The following is a 23,439-nucleotide window of genomic DNA, read 5'->3' on the forward strand; positions in this document are numbered from 1 at the left end:
CACAGAGCATTTGTGTCTAAACTTCACTCGCCGTGTTTGGAGGGAAGAGAGGATCAGTACAACCCCAAGCACCCATCCCAACCATGAAGCATGGAGGTGGACAGCATCATTCTTTGGGATGGTTTTCTGCAAAGGGGACAGGACGACTGCACCGTATTGAAGGGGAGGATGGATGGGGCCATTGTTCTCAGATCTGGCCAACAACCGCCTTCCCTCAGGTAAGAGGCATTGGCATGGGTCTGGCTGGGTCTTCAGCATGACAACGACCCGAAACCACAGCCAGGGCAACTAGGAGTGGCTCCGTAAGAAGCATCTCAAGGTCCTGGAGTGGCATAGCCAGTCTCCAGACCTGAACCCAATAGATAATCTTTGGAGGGAGCTGAAAGTCCGTATTGCCAGCGACAGCCCCAAAACCATGAAGGATCTGGAGAAGGTCTGTATGGAGGAGTGCCAAAATCCCTGCAGCAGTGTGTGCAAACCTGGTCAAGAACTACAGGAAACGTATGATCTTCTGTATTGCAAACAAAGGTTTCTGTACCAATATTAAGTTTTGCTTTTCTGATGTATCAAATACTTATGTCATGCAATAAAATGCAATGAATTACTTAAAAATCATACAATGTGATTTTCTGGATTTTTGTTTTAGATTCCGTCTCTCACAGTTGAAGTGTACTATGATAAAAAATTACAGACCTCTACATGCTTTGAAAGTAGGAAATCCTGCAAAATCGGCAGTGTATCAAATACTTGTTCTCCCCACTGTACATGGGTGCTGAGACAATCCTCTGGCAACAGTAAAGTCACTGTCCAAGGATCTGGCTGTTCTCTATTGCAGGTTCCAACCCCTGGACTCTGACATCAACTGGTATTAACAGGGTTCCTAAAGACTGTTCTGGCAGAGATGCCACCGGACAAGTAGGKAGGCAGGCACACACACCACTCACCTTCTCTCAGTGAACTCTGAGCTGCTCTGAGGGAACAGGAGCTGCAGGTGCCATAGGAAACGATTCTCCCTAAAGGACAAAACAGAAAGAGGGAGACAAACGATAAATAATAACATTTTCAAAATCAGCAGTTGGTAGTGGTCTGCTTGCAGACACCAGCGCTTTGTCTCTGAGCTAAAACAAACTATTTTATATTCAAGAGACATAGAAAAAGTATTTAACCCCAATGTACGACTAATGTATGTGTCTAGCTCGATGTGTGGATTGAGTCCGAGTTGTCATGGGGATGACCATGGCATACACTACATGACCAAAAGTATGTAGACCCTTGCTTGTCAAAAATCTCATTCCAAAATCATGGGCATTAATATGGAGTTGGTACCCCTGTTACTGTTCGCCCTTTGCTGCTATAACAGCCTCCACTCATCTTTGAAAGCTTTCCACTAGATGTTGGAACATTTATGCGGGGACTTAATTCCATTCAGCAACAAGAGCATTAGTGAGGTCGGACACTGGTGTTGGGCGATTAGAACCGGCTCGCAGTCCGCTTTCCAATTCATTGCAAAGGTGTTCAATGGGGTTGAGGTCAGGGCTCTGCAGGTCAATCAAGTTCTTCCAAACCGATCGACAAACCCTTCCTGTATAAGACCTRGCTTTATGCACGGGGGCATTGTCATGCTAAAACAGGAAAAGGCTTTCCCCAAACTGTTGCCACAAAGTGTGAAGCACAGTATCGTCTAGAATGTCATTGTATGCTGTAGCGTTAAGATTTCCCTTCCCTGGAACTAAGAGGCCTAGTCCGAACCATGAAAAACAGCCCCAGACCATTATTACTCCTCCACCAAACTTTACAGTTGGCACTATGCAGTCGGGCAGATTGCGTTGTCCTAGCATCCGCCAAACCCAGATTTGGCGTGATTCATTACTCCTGAGAACGCATTTGCACTGCTCCAGAGTCCAATGGCCGCAAGCTTTACACCCCTCCAGCAGACGCTTGGCATTGAGCATGAGGATCTTAGGCMTGTGTGTGTGGCTGCTCGGCCATGCAAACCAATTTCATGAAGCTCTCGACAAACAGTTCTTGTGCGGACGTTGCTTCCAGTTTGGAACTCGTAGTGAGTGTTGCAACTGAAGACATGATTTTTACGCGTTACGCACTTCAGCAATCGGCGGTCCCGTTCTGTGAACTTGCTCCTAGACGTTTCCACTTCATAATAACAGCACTTACAGTTTACCGGGGCAGCTCTAACAGGGCAGACATTTGACGAACTGACTTGTTGGAAAGGTCCTATGATGGTGCCACATTGAAAGTCACTGAGCTCTTCAGTAAGTACGTGGATACCCCCTTCAAATTGTTTGTCTACTGAGATTGCATGGCTGTGTGCATGGCTGTGTGCTCGATTTTATACACCGGTCAGCAACGGGTGTGGCTGAAATTGCTTCAAATGAGTGGATTCTGCCGTGTACACATACTTGTGTGTGTGTGTGTGTGTGTAATATATACACACACGCGCAACACAACTGTGACCATAAAAATTGAGAGTACTCTAGGGCCCAAAAGCTCATGATACACTGGGTAGTTTGAGCCCTGAATGCTATTGGCTGACAGCCGCGGTATACCATGGGTATGGTATCGTATACCATGGGCATGACAAAACATTTATTTTTACTGCCCTAATTACTTTGTTAACCAGTTTATAATAGCAATAAGGCACCTCGGAGGTTTGTGGTATATGGCCAGTATATTGGCCATATTCTACACCCCCTTGGGCCTTATAGCTTATTTATAGCATGGGCACTTTCACCATGTTTGAGGACTTTCACCATTTTGAAGTAGTCAACTGGGTGMGACTTTATGGGTTYAGAAAGAATCACATGATTTCATCTGGGTCATCAGGAGGGATCAGCCAATGAATTAAAACTCAAAATAAAATTTGATTTGAAACATTCCATAATTGCAGGTGGCCGGCAGTAAATCGCAAACCTTTCCTTTATACCCGTTCAGACAACACACTACAGGTGGCAGTATGCACCCTTTCAGTTTGTTTGCCAACTCAGAAGTAGTAAAATAATGGAGAATCCCTCCCTACCCAGGTCAAGTTGCGTTATATGAATTACCATGTCAGAGCATTTGTCCCAAGATTGATGCAGTCTGATCGCTGTCTGTGATCGCTGTCTGTAGAAGAAAGAATACAAGGTGTGAAAGTTGTGGAGAAGACCATATTGAATGTGGTATCAGTATTGATTGTGTGAAATGTTGCAATTATGGTGGGAACCATGTTGCTACATCTTTGGAATGCCCAACGAGGGTGAAGGAGAATAAGGTGGCTAAGGTCAGGGCCAAACAGAACATAATCACATGCAGCGGCTGTCTAGAGGATTGAGGGAGCGAATGGTTCTGAAGGGTCCATGGTATCTGGCAGGATCCAGATATTCTACAGGTTAAGGCAGACTTTGTGGTCTTCATGGCTATGGTGATTAACAGCACTGCCAAAGTCCAGAAATTGTGGATGCAGTTTCTGGGATTAGAGGACTTCTCMGTGAAGGATTTACATAAAAGGCTGTCACAAACCATACCAACATCTCATGTCCAGAGCCTGAGTGGGGAGATATGGAACTTTGAAGGATGGAAGAAGTGAGAGTTTTGTTTTTCTTTTGGGTGACATACTATTTAATTGTGAGGAGTAAGTTATTTCTTCCCCATAAAGTATATTTTTCTTTTTCATTTGAATCCAGAAGTGTGCGGCAATTCAACTTTTTAGATGTAGTCCGCCATAAAACTCCACCGAAGAAAATMGACTAATTCAAAATGGAGATGGCCTCAATGGCACTATCAATGCTCTCACAGATGCCATAATGGAACAGATACAATGTCTATCTACATCTATGGTCCTGAATCTCTGGGGTGCAACACACAGAGCGAGAGCGAGATGGAGGGTTGAAAAAAATGAGAAGTGTGCAGAACATCCAATGAAAATGTGCTTATGAGTTTCCACTTGATGTGGGCAGAAGGGGAGGTTGGGGCGCAAGCAGGCAGCAGTGGGGGTTGGTTAGGCTGGGTGTGAGGGGGGGCAAGCAGGAAGTAGTGGGGGTTGGTTGGGGAGGGTTTGAGGGGATTCCCTATGCAGGTGCAGAGCTATTCCATCCCCCTCTAGGCTGCTGAGGAATTTATGAGTGTTTGCTTGGGCTTGGCAGAGACTGGGCTTGGTGGAAGGGGGGGTGGTAAGTCAGAGGAGGAACACCAGGTGTTTGGGCATTGTTCTGCATTGAGGGTGAAAGGAAACTATTTTCTCCAATGGAAAAGGGGGTGGGCAGGGCTGTGTAGGCGCGAGCATGSACCTCAGGCTGAGCCAGGGTTGCATACAGGAATATGTGGTATCATTCACTCACGGTCAGTCATAAAAGTGAAGATGGCACAGAGAAACTCAACAAGCATTTTCCATACAGACAAAAATGGGCAGATGGTGGAATGATGACATGTCAAGTTGAGTAAGACTAGCTTGTGTTTACATACTGCCTGACTGCCCAGTGAGAGCATGGCATAGGTCTTCTGTCTCCCTGCTTGTCTGTCTGTCAGCCRGTCTCTGTCTGCAGRAATAAGTCAAGTTCATCAAGAAATGTCAAATTGAAAGCCCATTCAACTTGCATTCCTGCTTACCTTCCAGCCATGGTGTCTATGCAAGATGAATACCTATGTAAGAATGCTGTTCATTGACTACCACTCAGCATTCAACACCATAGCACCCTCCAAGCTCATCATTAACCTTGAGGCCCTGGGTCTCAAACCCTCCCTGTGCAATTGGGTGCTGGACTTTGACGGGCCACCCCCAGGTGGTGAAGGTAGAAAACAACATCTCCCCTTCGCTGATCCTCAACACTGGGGCCACACAAGGGTGCGTTCTCAGCCCTCTCCTGTACTCCCTGTTCACCCATGACTGCGTGGCCATGCACACCAACGCAATCATCACGTTTGCAGARGACACAACAGTAGTGGGCTTGATTACAAACAACAATGAGACAGCCTACAGGGAGGAGGTGAGGGCACTCGCAGTGTGGTGTCAAGAAAACAACCTCTCACTCAACGGCAACAAGACAAAGGAGATGATCGTGGACTTCAGGAAACAGCAAAGGGAGCACCCCCTATATCCACATTGATGGGACAGCAGTGGAGAAGGTGGAAAGTTAAGTTCCTCAGCATACACATCACAGACAAACTGAAATGGTCCACCCACACAGACAATGTGGTGAAGAAGGCGCAACAGCGCCTCTTCAACTTGGCTTGTCACCTAAAACCCTGACAAACTTTTACAGATACACAATTGATAGCATCCTGTTGGGCTGTATCACTGCCTGGTACAGCAACTGCACRGCCCAAAACCACAAGGCTCTACAGAGGGTGGTGCGGTCTGAACAACGCATCACAGAGGGCAAACAATCTGCCCWCCAGGACACCTACAGCACCCGATGTCACAGGAAGGGCAAAACGATCTTCAAAGACAACAACCAACTGAGACACTGCCTGTTCACCATGCTACCATCCAGAAGGCGAGGTCAGTACAGGTGCATCAAAGCTGCGACAGACTGAAAAACAGCTTCTATCTCAAGGAGATCAGACTGTTAAACAGCCATCACTAACAGAGAGAGGCTGCTGCATAKATAACATKATTGGCCACTTTAATAAATGGATCACTAGTCACTTTAATAATGTTTACATATCTTGCATTACTCATTTCATATGTATATACTGTATTTTATACCATCTTGACTATGCCGTTCTTCCATATATATTTATATGTACATATTCCTATTCCATCCCTTTAGATGTGTGTATTAYGTAGATGTGGAATTGTTAGATTACTTGTTAGATATTACTGCACTGTCGGAACTAGAAGCACAAGCATTTCGCTACACTCGCATTAACATCTGCTAACCATGTGTATGTGACCAATACAGTCCACCTGCCCAACACTAACACACAAAAAAACTGACCGATAACTTCTAGTTGGACTCGTTGTTGCTAAAGCCAAATCCTGGTTCCTACAAATCTCTTGTTGCTTTCAACAACCCAGTGGGGAATGGGCTTGGAAGAAGGGGAATCAAACAGCAGATTTCTACATTCTGCAGCAGAACAGCTTGTGATCAGTGTGGTTTTGAAGCCTCTGGAAGTAATATTGTGTGCTCTAAATTCATTATAATTTTTTTTGCTTGTCTGGAGGACAAAATGTTGAACTCGAACAACCTAAAAACCTCAGAGCCCTGGAAATAACATGGCGTTTCAAACTGTGTGTGTAAATTAATAAAATGGTGTGTGCGCGAACGCACGCAGAGCCTAGTGCAGAAGTGGGCTCCTATCATTCGTAAGCAGGTCATCTCTCATCAGTCTCAAGTGGCCGGTCTTATTCTCTCCTGTCATATCACTGGGCAGCACTACGACAACACTTATCAAGCACAAACTTATGGCAACCACAGTTCCATGGTCTCAATGTCTAAGTTCTGTTTCCATGACAAACTTTATTATTAAAATGTTCTATATTTAGTACTGTATAACAAACAAGAGCCTAACAACTGGCATCCATAATATGAAAACATATGGAAGCCTTGAGMCCCTGACGCATAACAAATAACATATCTACCAACGCAGTGACCTCACACACTGTAATCATTTCTAAAATAGAGCGCTGAGATGGAGGGTAAATGCAGATAGAAGAATATTATACAACTGATAGAAGCCAGCATCAGTATGTGTGCCCAAACAAACTGCCAACAAGGATTCCACAAACACAATGTTTATCAAACACGTGGGTTGCAGTTAAATGAATGACCTAATGGCTGGCTCGATAGCTGGTTATCAGGCACCTATGAGCTGCTACACATGCTGTGTATGGCTGCTATACCCCCTTGCATGAAATTGTTAAAGACTCTAGGTGAATGGGGTGGCAATGGCATTATGGGGTTCTAAATGCAGAAACACAGCCATCGCGGACAGAATATCATTGCATTGTCATTTCAGAAGGTGACTTTAGCTCCCACAAATAAAAGGGAAACAGCACCAATTCTGATCAATTTGATGTTATTTTAAATGGACAAGAAAAAAAAGGGCTTTTCTTTCGAAGTGACCCCAAACTTTTGAATGTGTGTATGTAACACACACACACACGGAGTCCCCAACCAGAGCTCATGCTCTGCCTAGAAGGCCAGCATCCCAGAATCACCTCTTCCCTGTTGATGTTGAGACTGGTATTTTGCAGGTATTATTTAATGAAGCTGCCAGTTGAGGACTTGTGAGGCATCTGTTTCTCAAACTAGACACACTAATGTYCTTGTCCTCTTGCTCAGTTGTGCACCTGGGCCTCCTACTCCTTTCTATTCTGGTTAGAGTCAGTTTGCACTGTTCTGTGAAGGGAGTAGTACACAGCTTTGTGTGAGGTCTTCAGTTCCTTGGCAATTTCTCGCACGGAATAGCCTTAATTTCTCAGAACAAGAATAGATTGATGAGTTTCAAGAGAAAGGTCTTTGTTTCTGGCCATTTTGAGCCTGTAAATCGAACCCACAAATGCTGATGCTCCAGATACTCAACTAGTCTAAAGGCGGACAGTTTTATTGCTTCTTTAAAATCAGAACAAGTTTTCAGCTGTGCTAACAATTGCAAAAGGGTTTTCTAATGATCAATTAGCCTTTTAAAATGATAAACTTGGATCCAGCTACAATAGTAATTTACAACATTAACAATGTCTACACTATTTCTGATCAATTTGATGTTACTTTAATGAACACTTMTTTTTGCTTTTCTTTCAAAAACAAGGAAATGTCTAAGGGACCCCAAACTTTTGAACGGTTGTGTGTGTGTATTTGATCAATTGCTAGTAAGTAACAGTTTTGTCTTCCATCCAGAAAAGTAAAACAAAAGGGGAAGAAAGATGATAAACATTAGCCAAGCTGACTCTTCAGCAGAGAAGAGAACAAAACTTTGACAAGCTTCTTCTTGAGAGAAGGGAACAAAACATTGCTAACAGGAGGCCAGCAAACATTTCCAAACCACACTTCAATTCAAATTATTACATTAAAAAAATGAACTGATCTGTTTGCAAGCCAGTGAAGCCACAAATAAATCAGCTGACTTTTGAACAAGAGTACAGGGTGAATTCCAAACGGCACTATTCCCCATGCCAACTATTACATATGTGTACCACTGGTTGAATTGGTTTAAAAAGTTGCGCAGGCCTGTCATTTCTAGTTCAACACTTTTAGTGTACCCGTAACCTGTTTTGACATCAGTCACCAGGGAGGGGCAGGCAGGCGCAAGCACGCCCGTGCATGTGGCTGTGCACACACCTAAGCCCAGGATAAAAGCCTCTATAGCTGGCCGCTAATTATGATTACCCTCGTCTTGTGTGTGTGTGTTGTGTAAGGACTGCCTCTCTCTGGCTGTGTGTATGTGTGTGTGTAAGGACTGCCTCTCTCTCTCTGTCTGTGTGTGTGTGTGTGTGTGTGTGGTGTGTGTGTAGGACTGCCTCTCTCTGTCTGTGTGTATGTGTGTGTGTAAGGACTGCTCTCTCTGCTGCTGTGTGTGTGTGTGTTGTGTGTGTGTGTGTGTGTGTGTGTGTGTGTGTGTAATGATGGCCCTCTCTGGCAGCATGTGTGTGTAGCATGAATGTCTCTAACCATCTGCAGTCACACTGCTCAAACCTCTGCTTATTATTAATGCACCAAGTACATTCTCAAACCCATTTTCTCCTGCTGCTGCCGTGAGTCGACACCCTTAGACCCAGTCTCCTTGAGTCGACACCTTAGACCAGTCTCCGTTTGAGTCGACACCCTTAGACCAGTCTCCGTTGAGTCGACACCCTTCGACCCAAGTCTCCGTTGAGTCGACACCTTAGACCCATCTCCGTTAGTCGACACCTTAGACCCAGGCTCCGTTTAGTCGACACCCTTAACCCAGTCTCCGTTTAGTCGACCCTTAGACCCAGGCTCTGTTTAGTCGACCACCTTAGACCCAGTCTCGTTTAGTCGACCACCATCTTAGACCCAGTCTCCGTTGATCGACCCTTAGACCCAGTCTCCGTTGCGTCGCACCCTTAGAACCCAGTCTCGTTGAGTCGACACCTTAGACCAGTCTCCGTGTCGACACCCTTAGACCAGTCTCCGTTTAGTCGACACCTTAACCCAGTCTCCGTTAGTCGACACCCTTAGACCAGTCTCCGTTTAGTCGACACCCTTAGACCCAGTCTCTGTTTAGTCGATATCCTTAGATGAGGATTCTCTAGGGATATGAAATAAACTGTCTCTTCCTTGAAAACTCCCAAGATAGAACTGTATGCACACTGACTGCATGATATTTAGGATGTAACCACTAACCATAACCATTTATTCATCAGTCATTTCATTTCTATGCATTTAACCCTAAATTATAAATTAACCCCCCCAGTGTTCCATCCATATGTAAAACCAGATACTAGGCTATGTCTTCCGGAAGAGAAAGGAGCCTGGCTACTTTGCTTACCTTACATAATGCGGTCTTACCTTCTGGCAATAACGCACAAATTAGAACTACAAACGCCAGAGAGACAGACTGGCCTGAGGGGAATTATATTTAGAATGGAAAAGAGTGGACTGGTTAACATTAACTTCGTTCAGGGACAGCTTTGATTGACATTAGAGGTTCTGTTTTTTTTAGTTAACTTGTGGGTTAAATGTTTGTTTCCTTCCATGTGGGGTGGAGCGAGAGAGAGAGGAAATAGCAGAACGATATCCCTTCAGGAAAAGTTGTCAAATATGGAAAGACGGGACCACCTGCAGCACAGCAGGAAATCCAGGAAAATGGAAAAGGAATGAGAAATGTAGGGAATGGGGAACAAAGGAAAACATGTCTGGGATTAGGGCTATGGCAGGTCTCTTACACTCATGAGTGGTGGGGTAACAGGTTGCTATAGAAACACACCAAGTCCAGTGAAACATCACAAGTTGGAAACGATGATGCCCCCAGAGAGGCCAGGACATATGGACAGGGTTGGTTTAGCCTACATAGCCGGTCAGAAGGCTACAGGCAGCAATACATTACTCCACACCAGTGACTAATCAAATGTTGCTTCAAGTCTTTGTCCCARATGTCCAAAATTTGCCTGAGCTGACACACACACAAATGAGCCGTAAGGCCTTTTAAAGACTGAACAGCACATGCCAGGTATACAGAGTTGAGTAGTGCCTTCATAAACATGCAGAGGACTGATGCCCCACAGACACATAACCTTTAAAAACAACAGTGTTGTTGCATGTGAGGAATTGTGAAAACTTAAGAGCGCCATCCTGTGGCAGAGAAACACTTCTGCTCTCAACACAAGGATCCTCAACCACCTTACTGAACATAGAAGTTGTTTTTAAACTTTCCTATAAATACAGTCGAGTGCTAGTATGGGTTTTGGATTTAAGTCAGAGCCACCTGAATGTTTAGAGGTCCTCTTAAAGAGGGGACACAAACATTGCCTTTCTTAGCTGAGCCAAAAACAACTGTTATAAAACACTTTAGTATGTTGTGTCCTCCAGAACATGGCCCTGACGTCTAAGAGGAACCTACTTCTTGAGACAGATGGTGGAGTTCTCTCTGCTCCTGGTGAATGTGTTGGGAAGGAACCTCAACGTGATGTTCAGCCTCCTCGCCTGGGCTGTCAGTCTCTTAGCCTGGAGAGCGAGCGAGAGCGGAGAGCAAGGACATTACATAAACAAACATCTGCTCTTAACTACCTGGTTAAGCAACTGGTTAATTGACAACAAAAAAATCTACAAAAATAGGAAGTAACCTAGAATTGGCTGTTCTTGGCTCAGAACCTAATGACCCAATAACTCATTCTCCTCACCTTGATTTTAAAGGATACCCCTTTCCTTAGTAGTACTTGGTTAGCACCATAATGACTACAGGTCGACCGATTATGATTTTTCAACGCCGATACCGATAATTGGAGGACCAAAAAAATGCAGATACCGATTAAATCGGCCGATTTTATTTATTTGTAATGACAATTACAACAATACTGAATGAACACTTATTTTAACTTCATATAATACATCAATAAAATCAATTTAGCCTCAATTAAATAATCAAACATGTTCAATTTGGAACATATGAAAGCTGGTGGTTCCTTTTAACACGAGTCTTCAATATTCCCAGGTAAGAAGTTTTAGGTTGTAGTTATTATAGGAATTATAGGACTATTTCTCTCTATACCATTTGTATTTCATTAACCTTTGACTATTGGATGTTCTTATAGGCACTTTAGTATTGCCAGTGTAACAGTAAAGCTTCCGTCCATCTCCTCGCCGCTACCTGGGCTCGAACCAGGAACACATTGACAAGTCATCCTCGAAGCATCGTTACCCATCGCTCCACAAAAGCCGCGGCCCTTCAAGGTCTCAGAGCGAGTGACGTCACCGATTGAAACGCTATTAGTGAGCACCCCACTAACTAGCTAGCCATTTCACATCGGTTACACCAGCCTAATCTCGGGAGTTGATAGGCTTGAAGTCATAAACAGCGCAATGCTTGAAGCACAGCGAAGAGCTGCTGGCAAACGCACGAAAGTGCTGTTTGAATGAATGAATGCGTACGATCCTGCTGCTGCCTACCACCGCTCAATCAGAGTGCTCTATCAAATCATAGACTTAATTATAACACACAGAAATACGAGTCTTAGGTCATTAATATGGTCAAATCTGGAAACTATAATTTCGAAAACAAAACGTTTATTCTTTCAGTGAAATACGGAACCGTTCCGTATTTTATCTTACGGGTTGCATCCATAAGTCTAAATATTCCTGTTACATTGCACAACCTTCAATGTTATGTCATAATTACGTAAAATTCTGGCAAATTAGTCGGCCCAAACTGTTGCATATACACTGACTCTGTGTGCAATGAACGCAAGAGAAGTGACACAATTTCACCTGGTTAATATTGCCTGCTAACCTGGATTTCTTTTAACGAAATATGCAGGTTTAAAAAAAACATACTTCCGTGTATTGATTCTAAGAAAGGCATTGATGTTTATGGTTAGGTACATTCGTGCAACTGTAACGGATGTGAAATGGCTAGCTGTTACGTCACTTGCTCTGAGACCTGAAGTAGGGTTTCCCCTTGCTCTGCAAGGGCCGCGGCTTTTGTGGAGCGATGGGTAACGACGCTTCGTGGGTGACTGTTGTTGATGTGTGCAGAGGGTCCCTGGTTCGCGCCCGTGTCGGGGCGAGGGGACGGTTTAAAGTTATACTGTTACACAACGATTGTGCTTTTTTCACGAATGCGCTCGTTAAATCATCCGTTTGGCAAAGTAGGCTGTGATTCAATGATAAATGAACAGGCACCGCATCGATTATATGCAACGCAGGACAAGCTAGATAAACTAGTAATATCATCAACCATGTGTAGTTAACTAGTGATTATGTTAAGATTGATTGTTTTTATAAGATACGTGTAATGCTATCTAGCGCCTTACCTTGCAGCTCCTTGCTGCACTCGCATAACAGGTATTCAGCCTGCCACACAGTCTCCTCGTGGAATGCAATGTAATCGGCCATGATCGGTGTCCAAAAATGCAGATAACCGATTGTTATGAAAACTAAAAAAAATCGGCCCTAATTAAATTGGCCATTCCGATTAATCGGTCGACCTCTAATAATGACTACAACTAGCTGGAGGAAAATGGTTAAACAGATACACTGACAGGTAGCTATTCAGGTACCCCATCAGAAACCACTGGGCTCCTTCCTACAGTCTTTTTGTATGATATTAGACCATTACATGTAAAAGGTTATAGATGGCCACAACCCAGACAGACATTCACATTACTCGCCAAACAGACTTTTCCCCCCTCTTTCGGTAAGAAGAATCATTCTTATTTTATTGATAGATTTGTGACCACTGAACCAGACCGAAGCAAAAACACATTACCTCAAGCCATTATAAAATTCTGCATGTAATAGTCTTAAATGAATCCAGGTAAGGTAAGGACTGAGCTGGGAGACTGAGTCGCTCCCTGAAAGTGCCATTTTCAATGAATGTCTGTGGTTATGGGCTCCAGCTCTGCTCAAACCACAGTTACCTGAAGAGCCATGGAGGCACGGAGAGAAAACCCAAAACCACACAATTTAAATCATATAAAGAATTCATTTCCAAAAAAGATTTAGTGAGGCAAGTTGTTAGAAATGCTCTAGTGTGCTCCAAGAAACACAAAGAAATTATGAAAATAGAAATCAATATTGCGGTTTAGACAAGCATAACACTCTCCAAGTCTTTCTGGTGTGAGCCCGATAGAAGGAATCATCATCCTACTCCGTCACCCCGCCTGTCCGTCACCCCGCCTGTCCCACTGTCAAACTTGTGGTTGATGTGAGTTTCTCCCTCACCATGTAGAGTTGTCTGATATAAATATATCACAAATTCAATCAATTAAATGAGAGGTGGTGAATGAATGACTTACTCTAAAGTTAACAGGAGGGCCGCGGACCAGGGAATCTCTGTTGGCGCTGTCTGCCAGCCTCCCCGTGTCCTCCAGGAATCTGTAGTCTAGCAGGGCCACAAAGGAGACCACAGTTACACACAATTCAATGAATCTTTGTTTAGCCAGGATAGTCCATTCACTCAGCAACAATCATTGCTTTCCAGGGAGTCATGCCTTCCACAAACCTTTGACCGTTACACACGCATGCATGCGCACACACACAGCAGAGGGAGTGTCTCACCGCTGAGTAGGTTCATCTCATCCATCTTGGACAGGGCCACGAAGGCAGTCTTATCTCGAACTCCACTGCATCCTGACTCCTCTTTGTGTTTCTTCACACAGGGCAAGCTAGATTAAAAATAAAAGAGGACATTTACAAATAACATTTTATCAAAGTCTGCTCTTCTGGTAGTCAGCACTAGAACTATAGCGAGAAAAGAAGCTGTGTAGAGGTTTTGGTTCATACATGAACACAACAGACTGACACAGGATCAGCTGTCTGTCCAAGGACAAAGCATCCATTTAGGCACATTGTAGAATACAAACTCTGCAATTTTCTTAATAAAGTGACTACTTTAACTAAGCACCTCATTTTGAATTCAACTCATGCAAACCAGTGTTGCATAACAGCAGGTCTGGAAAAATGAAGAGCAGAACCCCGTCTTTCACTATGGGTAGAGTTGCATCATGGTAGCAGAAGACTGGGGGTGGAAGGATGGAGAACAGAAGACTGGGGATGGAAAACAGAAGACTGGGGATGGAAAACAGAAGACTGGGGATGGAAAACAGAAGACTGGGGATGGAAAACAGAAGACTGGGGATGGAAAACAGAAGACTGGGGATGGAAGAAGAAGACTGGGGATGGAAAAACAGAAGACTGGGGATGGAAAACAGGAAGACTGGGATGGAAAACAGAAAGACTGGGGATGGAAAACAGAAGACTGGGGATTGGAAAAAGAAGACTGGGATTGGAAAACAGAAAGACGGGGATGGAAAACAGAAGACTGGGGATGGATAAACAGAAAGACTGGGGATGGAAACGAAACTTGGGGATGGAAAACAGAAGTGGGCTGGACGAAGTGGGAGAAAACAGAAGACTGGGGATGGAAAACAGAAGACTGGGGAGGAAAACAGAGACTGGGATGGAAAACAGAAGACTGGGGATGGAAAAACAGAAGACTGGGGATGGAAAACAGAAGACTGGGGATGGAAAACAGAAAGATGGGGATGGAAAACAGAAGACTGGGATGAAAACAGAAGACTGGGGATGGAAAAACTAGAAGACTGGGGATGGAAAACAGAAGACTGGGGATGGAAAACAGAAGACTGGGATGGAAAACGGACTGGGGAATGGAAAAAACAGAAGACTGGGGATGGATAAACGAGAAGACTTGGGGATGGAAACAGAAGACTGGGATGGAAAACAGAAGACTGGGGATGGAAAACAGAAGACTGGGGATGGAAAACAGAAGACTGGGGATGAAAACAGAAGACTGGGGATGGAAAACAGAAGACTGGGGATGGAAAACAGAAGACTGGGGATGGAAACAGAAGACTGGGGATGGAAAACAGAAGACTGGGGATGGGAAACAGAAAGACTGGGGATGGAAAACAGAAGACTGGGGAATGGAAAAAGAAGACTGGGGATGGAAAAGAGAAGACTGGGGATGGAGAAAGAGAAAGACTGGGGATGGAAACAGAAGAGCTTGGGGATGGAGAACAAAGACTGGGGGATGTGAAAACAGAAGACTCGGGGATGGAAACAGAAAGGACTGGGGATGAAGAATACAGAAGACTGGGATGGAAAAACAGAAGACTTGGGGATGGAAAACAGAAGGACTGGGGATGGAAAACAGAAGAGCTGGGGCTGGAAAACAGAAACTGGGGATGGAGAACAGAAGACTGGGGATGGAGAACAGAAGACTGGGGATGGAGAACAGAAGACTGGGGATGGAGAACAGAAGACTGGGGATAGAAGGCAGAATGATGGAGAGGAGGCGTAAATCAGTCTGGAGATGTCTCACTGCATGCTGGGAAATGTCTGTGTGCCACTGAAGGAAGACCCTTCTCTTCCTCTCCTCTGACAGATTGAAATCCTCTGCGTCTACGTCGGTTTCACCTGAGACTCACTGTGTGTGGAGTGATTGGGTATGGGAACTATAAAGGAGTTAGGCCTATAACTGGTTGACACTAGCTAGTTTATATTATTACTAACCCCAAGGTCCACAAATGTACACTCATTATTTGACCTAAGCTAATCCAAGCTATACCTCCGGTGATCAGGTCAGTACATACACCAGTGCAGTAATGTGTTGAAACCCCTCTTCTGGATTGATGACTTCCATTCCCTACATAGAATAGATACTAATCAACACATGTGAAAGGTGTTTTGCAGTCAGTCACATTCTTCAAGGCTTAAAACACGCATTCATTTCAACCAGCCCAATGGGCCCTTTCATCCATCCCATCCATGGTATTTGTTTGTTAGGAACCACATACAACATATACATACACACAAGTATGTGGACACCCGTTCAAATTAGTGGGTTTGGCTATTTCAGCCACATACATTGCTGACAGGTGTATAAAATCGAGCACCCAGCCATGCAATCTCTATAGACAAACACTGGCAGTAGAYTSGCCTTACTGAAGAGCTCAGTGACTTTCAATGTTGCACCGTCATAGGATGCCACTTTCCCAACAAGTCAGTTGATCAAATTTCTGCCCTGCTAGATCTGCCCCGGTCAACTGTAAGTCCTACTAAACTCAGCAAAAAAACAAATGTCCCTTTTTCAGGACCCTGTCTTTCAAAGATAATTCGTAAAAATCCAAATAACTTCASAGATCTCATTGTAAAGGGTTTAAACACTGTGTCCCATGCTTGTTCAATGAACCATAAACAATTAATGAACATGCATCTGTGGAACGGTCGTTAAGACACTAACAGCTTAGACAGTAGGCCAAGTAAAGTCAGTTATGAAAACMTAGGACACTAAAGAGGCCTTTCTACTGACTCTGAAAAACACCAAAAGAAAGATGCCCAGGGTCCCTGCTCATCTGCGTGAACGTGCCTTAGCAATGCTGCAAGGAAGCATGAGGACTGCAGATGTGGCCAGGGCAATAAATTGCAATGGTCGTACTGTGAGACGCCTAAGACAGCGCGACAGGGAGACAGGACGGACATCTGATCGTCCTCGCAGTGGCAGACCACGTGTAACACCTGCACAGGATCGGTACATCTGAACATCACACCTGAGGGAAAGGTACAGGATGGCAACAACTGCCCGAGTTACACCAGGAAAGCACAATCCCTCCATGAGTGCTCAGACTGCCCGCAATAGGCTGAGAGAGGCTTGGCTTGTAGAACTGAGGGCTTGTAGGCCTGTTGTAAGGCAGGTCCTCACCAGACATCACCGGTAACAACGTAGCCTATGGGCACAAATCCACCGTCGCTGGACCAGACAGGACTGGCAAAAAGTGCTCTTCACTGACGAGTCACGGTTTTGTCTCACCAGGGGTGACGGTCGGATTCACATTTATTGTCAAAGGAATGAGCGTTACACTGAGGCCAGTACTCTGGAGTGGGATCGATTGAGGTGGAGGGTCCGTCATGGTCTGGGACGGTGTGTCACAGCATCATCAGACTGCCTGCATTGACAACAAGCTCAATCTCAACACTGTGCGTTACAGGGAAGACATCCTCCTCCTCCCTCATGTGCTACCCTTCCTGCAGGCTCATCCTGACATGACCCTCCAGCATGACAATGCCACCAGCCATACTGCTCGTTCTGTGCGTGATTTCCTGCAAGACAGGAATGTCAGTGTTCTGCCATGGCCAGCGAAGAGCCCGGATCTCAATCTAAATTGAGCACGTCTGGGACCTGTTGGATCGGAGGGGGAGGGCTAGGGCCATTCCCCCCAGAAATGTCCGGGATCTTGCAGGTGCCTTGCTGTGAGATGTTACCCCACTCTTCCACCAAGTACTGGCAAATCTGGTGCAGTCCATAAGGAGATGCACTGCAGTACTTAATGCAGCTAGTGGCCACACCAGATACTGACTGTTAATTTTGATTGTGACCCCCCTTTGTTCAGGGACACAGTATTCCATTTCTGTGGAACTTGTTCAGTTTATGTCTCAGTTGTTGAATCTTATGGTCATACAAATATTTAAACGTTAAGTTTGCTGAAAATAAACACAGTTGACAGTGAGAGGATGTTTCTTTTTTTGCTGAGTTTATTATGAAGTGGAAACGTCTAGGAGCAACAACGGCTCAGCCGCAAAGTGGAATGACACACACGCTCACAGAACGGGCCCGCCGAGTGCTGAACCGCGTCAAAATCCTCTGTCCTCGGTTGCAACACTCACTAATAAGTTCCAAAGTGCCTCTGGAAGCAACGTCAGCACAAGAACTGTTTGTCAGGAGCTTCATGAAATTGGTTTCCATGGCCGAGCAGCCACACACAAGTCTAAGATCACCATGCGCAATGCCAAGCGTTGGAGTGGTGTAAAGCTTGCGGCCATTGGACTCTGGAGCAGTGGAAACACGTTCTCTGGAGTGATGAATCACGCTTCACCAACTGGCAGTCCGACAGACGAATCTGGGTTTGGCAGATGCCAGGAGAATGCTACCTGCCCGAATGTATAGTGCCAACTAAAGTTTGGTGGAGGAYGAATAATGTTCTGGGGCTGTTTTTCCATGGTTCGGGCTAGGCCCCTTAGTTCCGCTGAAGGGAAATCTTAATGATATAACATACAATGACATTATAGACAATTCTACAATGACATTCTAGATGATTCTGCGCTTCCAARTTTGTGCCAACTGTTTGAGGAAGGCCCTTTCCTGTTTCAGCTGGATAATGCCCCTTTGCACAAAGCAAGGTCCATACAGAAATCTAGTGGAAAGCGTTCCCAGAAGAGTGGAGGCTGTTATAAGCAGCAAATGGGGGACCAACTCCATATTAGTGTCCATGATCTTGGAATGAGATGTTCAACGAGCAGGTGTCCACATATGTAGTGTAGCTAATTTGAATCTGTAGTCCCATTTTCATCCGTGGTAGGACTGCGGTCTCTAAAAGAAAACATCCATAATAATGTCAAGGGATTTGGTGTGGTTCTCTCTAGGGGCCTTGTTTCTTTTAATGAACAGTTGGGATGTGATCCAAACACAGATATTCACAAATCACAATCCATTTCAGACACTTGCTGACAGAGAGGTACTTGGCAGGGGTCTTTCAGACCATCTCCACAAACTATTTGGGGAATGTCAATGGCTGCCCAAAACAATTGGGAGCCATTTGAGAAATGTGCAAATTACCTCTAAATCTTATTGAGATGTGAAGGAGCAATTTTGATAGTGCCATTCAGGCTGAGATTGAAAGCTGAAAGGTATTTCTAAGTAGGCTTCACTTGCTTTCTGGGACTTGGATTTGATACCTTCATACCACAGCTGAGATTAATCACCTGGACATGTCCATCTTTCAAAAACACTGATACAATTGTCTTACTTGCACATACCTACACAGACAGCGCTCAAGAATAGTCTACCTTTACATTTTTGTTACATAGCCTAGGCCTAACCAAAGGATTTTCAGCTTTACTGTCGTCTTGGCTGTAGAAGGGTTACCCAATCAATTTCTGACATTGGAGGTGCAGTCTAGCCCACCACCAAATCTTAATTTAAAAAATAATAATTAAACACTGACATTGTTATAAAAACCTTAAGATAAATTGTTTCCATCTTGATATTAAAATAAGTAGAGGTTGTTAAACACCAGGGGAGATGGGTTAAGCCCCAAATGGCACCATTTCCCCTATATAGTAGACTACCTTTGACCAGGGCTGATTGGCAGTACTTTTGACCAGAGCCTGAGTAGTGCAATAGACCTATAGGGGAAAATGTGCCGTTTGGGGGACACACAGCCATAGTCTTATAAACAGCTTGAGTTTTAAGAAGGAGACGAAAAGAAAGGACACGAGGAATATAGAATTGAGAGCTTCCCATTGTCTTTCCTATCAGTGCACATGAATAAAGGGAGAGCAAGTCACTTTATACTATTGAGATGCACCAGATGTCTCTCCTCTTACCTGCACGAGTGTTTGAGACAGCCGGGACATCTATAATTCGCCACTTCAGAACCACACACACCACAACTGTAGGGATTAAATAATAAATTATGTTCAACAAACACTCAACATCGCCAGACTCAAAGGGGCGTGGACATCACAGCACGTGGTAACCCATGTGCTTTCCTGATAGCTTGTTATTTTAGCGACAAATATAACCTGCCACAATTATTTTACATACATTCAGAGACATAGCAAGGTAAGATAGTAGTAATCACTATGGCTAGGTAAGCTAGCTTGCTGTGTTATTGAGCTAGACAACATCTAGCCCACCAAGCGTTAGCTTAGCTAGCTAGCTAGCTGCCTTCTTACTTTTCCAGGGATAGTTTTATTTTCTTTCCTTTGAGTTCGTCTCCCAGACTGTCATTCTCGACGTGGCTTTCAGAAGCTCCGACTGTATCCACCGAAGGCAGCATACTTGTACACATTTCTAGAAATTACTCTCTCGAAGCTCTGTTTCAATCAAAGCAGTCTGAAGTTTACCGTCTTCCGCTACACGTGGAGAAAAGATGTGACGGATGTATTCCGGTTTGTCTTGACAATGCACAAAAGCGCCCCCTGGTGTTGGTATTCATGTAATATAGGACATTTGATGCGTGGAAGATCCCCCCTCTCTCTATCATGTGCTGCATGTCAGCCTGTCAGCCAGCCTCTCTCTCTTACTCTGTGTTGAGTGTGTGTGTAGGCCCATGTACACCAATAGGAGCTGTGTTCTGAGGACTGAAGCTGACCATTATTACACTAAAGCCTTTCTAACCCACACTGACCAGGCCCAGGAGAGATGAGCTGATGTCTAATGAAAAGAAAATAACAAAATATGCATTGTTTTTCTTGTATCTTTGTTGGGAGGAGACAAATGCAACAGTATCCAAGGCGGGTCAAACAAGAGCAAACATCTGAATCCAAACTGTTCTTAGTATCTATCTCAAGAGAAGTCAGCCATTTTGTTTCTCATAGTTTATTTGCTTTGTCCCTATCCATGGTAACAGTGCTTGTCATGCCATAGCATCTATGTCAAGTTTAAAGGTCCATGCTAGTATTGTGTTAAGAAGGAAAAGCCCAAGTGATGTTTATATGTAGCCTACATTGCATGCATTGTTTTTAAATCAGAAAAAAKCTCCTTATTACCAGTAACTCTCCATGTTACCAGTATCTATACAGCTTCCAGCAAAGTTTAAATGTTGCTGGAACTGGGAGAGTGGATGTCAAGAATTCAAACCATTTCAATGAAAAACAGATTTTCAAGTTTGATGCCAGAGGGGCGTGTTGGACTTGGACTTCTCAGAATTTGGAAAAATAATACAGACTTATGGGAAATCTGAAGTTGTGCTGCTAATGATAAGTAGCTATCTKTAATTGCAGTTTTTAACCAGGTCACTGTTGGACTTCAGAAATACTGTTATGAACATCAATGAAATAACAAGACGGTATTTACTATTTTGGGATTAAAACATATCATTTATTTAATGTCAATATATTTCATATTTACACAATTTTAACTTTATTCCTCGAGAGCATTTACTTATTTAATTACACTTTTTTCAACGTAACATAACTTAAGAACAAGATCATTGCTATTTCTGATGTGTTCTGACTCTGGCCTATGCTAGCTGCCAGTATGAGCTATCAACCCCCATTGTAGTGAATGTGAACATATACAATGAACAGTCACATAATGTGTGTACATAGTATACAAATACCATTTTTTACATAAATAGTTATTTGGACTAAGTTGGAGTTGACCAAATAGATCTCTGAGAGTATAATTTATTGGGGTACAGTAATGTGAACAAAAACAAAGGATATAAATAATCAACCATATAATGTCAAAATATACACAGGAAAAATGTCTCACAACTCACTGATGTCTCACGCTCTTGTGTCTGTTGCAGCACCAATGATAGGTTACGTTACCACCTACCAAATAAAATGAAGAGTAAAAGCTAAAAAATATGTAATTCATCAACAAATGTTTCATATAAATTTCAAATAAGTACTCTTACAACAGATACAGATCTTGATGTAACCGGTACATAAGGACAAACAATTACTTGACACTAGCACCTATACTTAGAAGGCATACAAGCAAGAGGTAGAGCACCGTCTTTCAAGGGCAGTGTCCAAAATAGAACCATATTCCCGATATAGTGCACTACTTTTGAGCTCTATGTGCCCTGGTTAAACCTAGTGCATTACATAGGGAATATGGTGCCATTTTGGACTTACCCAAGGTGTAAACGTCCAGCTGTGTTGGACAACAGATTCAAACATTAAAAATAAACAAAATGGCGGTCCGAGCTGGCGGGTGACCTTTGATTGAAATTGCAATATGAAATCTCTCACTCTTAATTCACAAGCTATTGCACTCTTAGGAAGCTTTTGTTGTACAGTATTCCTGTTACAAAGCCCCTAGAGCTTTCCTTCGGATAGCTAGGCCCGTTCTGAGGATGGCTGGTAGGGTGAATATGGGGGAGAAGGWGGATGGGGGTGGGCAGTAGGGAGCGAGGCACAGGATTTGAGTTTTAGGACGGTGTTGTGTGGATGAGCCCTGTCCTGAGTTCAGGGACCAACTGTCCAACGAACTCAAGCACCTTTTGAAAAACAAAAAKCAAACAGACACACTTTACACATTTATTTGATAAATATTGGTATACACTGCTCTCCTGAGGCCATCTTACTGTAAGCTGGCCTAGTTTCCTATGGACTGAGTTCTTCCACAGACGTCTGCCATCGATTGGACAGGGCGTTTGTCACTCGCTAACACTCCATAAAGGGTCTCCCAAGTGGGGGAGCAGACCTGACCAACTCTGCTTGGGCGTACAGAGATCTCTCTTTGGTTTGGAAAGCAGCCATTTTGGCCTGCTTATGCCATGCTCGTTTTTTTTATAGTCTATATTTTGGACAGGCAGGCTAGCGATGGATAATGACCTCACAGGAAGCAGACAGGTCCCACCTCGAGGTGGCGAAGATCGTTGGACTGTGACAAAGGTTGCTCCTGTATATCAATGATGGGGAGCTCGTAGCTGTCCTGAGTATGGAAGAAGAAGCGTGACTGGTGCCAGCTGCCATCTTGGATCTAGAAGGGAAAATATACAACATGAAGTCATTGACACACAATGGATGCCCGTATTCACAATGTCTCAAAGTAGGAGTGCTGATCTAGGATCAGTTTTGTCTTTTAGATTATAATGAATAAGATTACATGGACAGGGAGGACCTGATCCTAGATTAGCAATGCTACTTTGAAACGCTTTATGAATGCAGGCCCAGGTCTGAAGTGAAAGCATCATATATCTCTTCCTCTCTCCGGCTCCTTACCCTGCATTCGTCTAGTAGCATGTGAGGTTCAAGTAGACTGTCTGCCTCAAACATCTGTCCGTTCCATCCTCTGAACCTTGGTGGTCTGGCCTGATACTCCTGTCCTGGGTCGTCAGCACTGTAGGTGTTTGTGGGGCTGAAGGGAGGGTCACTCAGACAGTGGAAGGTAATGTCCTGACTGGCCTCTGTGCTCAAGAGGTGGAGGAACTTCATCTGAACCTTATGCACACCGAACAACAGCTGTGGAGGGAGCATGGTAAGAGTTAGTGGAGATAACGGAGGCATCTCTTATGATACCTCTCACTGCTCAATACTTCAGCAAACAGATGCATACAGAGACCAGGGGAGTAATGCTGCCGGAACACGAGGGAGCGGCACTCCCTTACTCTTTCAAATTTGAGAATACACAGAGCTGGGAAAAATCTATCTGGAAAATTATTTCTGAATCTGAATCAATGTCCCACAAGATCCTAAAATGATGAATTAGTATTTTACATAACACAGCCTAATACAAAAGCATAGCATAGTTACTATTTTGGCGTAATGCTACTTTTACGCCAAAAAC

General features: G+C 44.0%; 2 protein-coding genes across 2 annotated transcripts in view; both read right to left on the reverse strand.

Annotated features, from left to right (window-relative positions):
- Positions 1-20,104, reverse strand: part of znhit6 (zinc finger HIT-type containing 6) — a 39,328-nt gene extending 19,224 nt beyond the window's left edge. The window contains exons 1-6 of the mRNA XM_024004437.2: positions 19,869-20,104; positions 19,518-19,583; positions 13,674-13,780; positions 13,412-13,497; positions 10,519-10,622; positions 945-1,013 (exon numbers count right to left, since the gene is read on the reverse strand). Of these exons, the coding sequence (XP_023860205.1) occupies positions 945-1,013; positions 10,519-10,622; positions 13,412-13,497; positions 13,674-13,780; positions 19,518-19,583; positions 19,869-19,984 (548 nt within the window). The 5' untranslated portion in view covers positions 19,985-20,104. The remainder of the gene's footprint in view (positions 1-944; positions 1,014-10,518; positions 10,623-13,411; positions 13,498-13,673; positions 13,781-19,517; positions 19,584-19,868) is intronic.
- Positions 20,105-21,288: 1,184 nt separating this feature from the next.
- Positions 21,289-23,439, reverse strand: part of LOC111975825 (collagen alpha-1(XXIV) chain) — a 30,378-nt gene continuing 28,227 nt past the window's right edge. The window contains exons 14-15 of the mRNA XM_024004434.2: positions 22,875-23,114; positions 21,289-22,632 (exon numbers count right to left, since the gene is read on the reverse strand). Of these exons, the coding sequence (XP_023860202.1) occupies positions 22,486-22,632; positions 22,875-23,114 (387 nt within the window). The 3' untranslated portion in view covers positions 21,289-22,485. The remainder of the gene's footprint in view (positions 22,633-22,874; positions 23,115-23,439) is intronic.

This window comes from Salvelinus sp. IW2-2015, linkage group LG16, assembly GCF_002910315.2.
Source record: "Salvelinus sp. IW2-2015 linkage group LG16, ASM291031v2, whole genome shotgun sequence".
In the NCBI taxonomy this organism is placed as follows: domain Eukaryota; kingdom Metazoa; phylum Chordata; class Actinopteri; order Salmoniformes; family Salmonidae; genus Salvelinus; species Salvelinus sp. IW2-2015.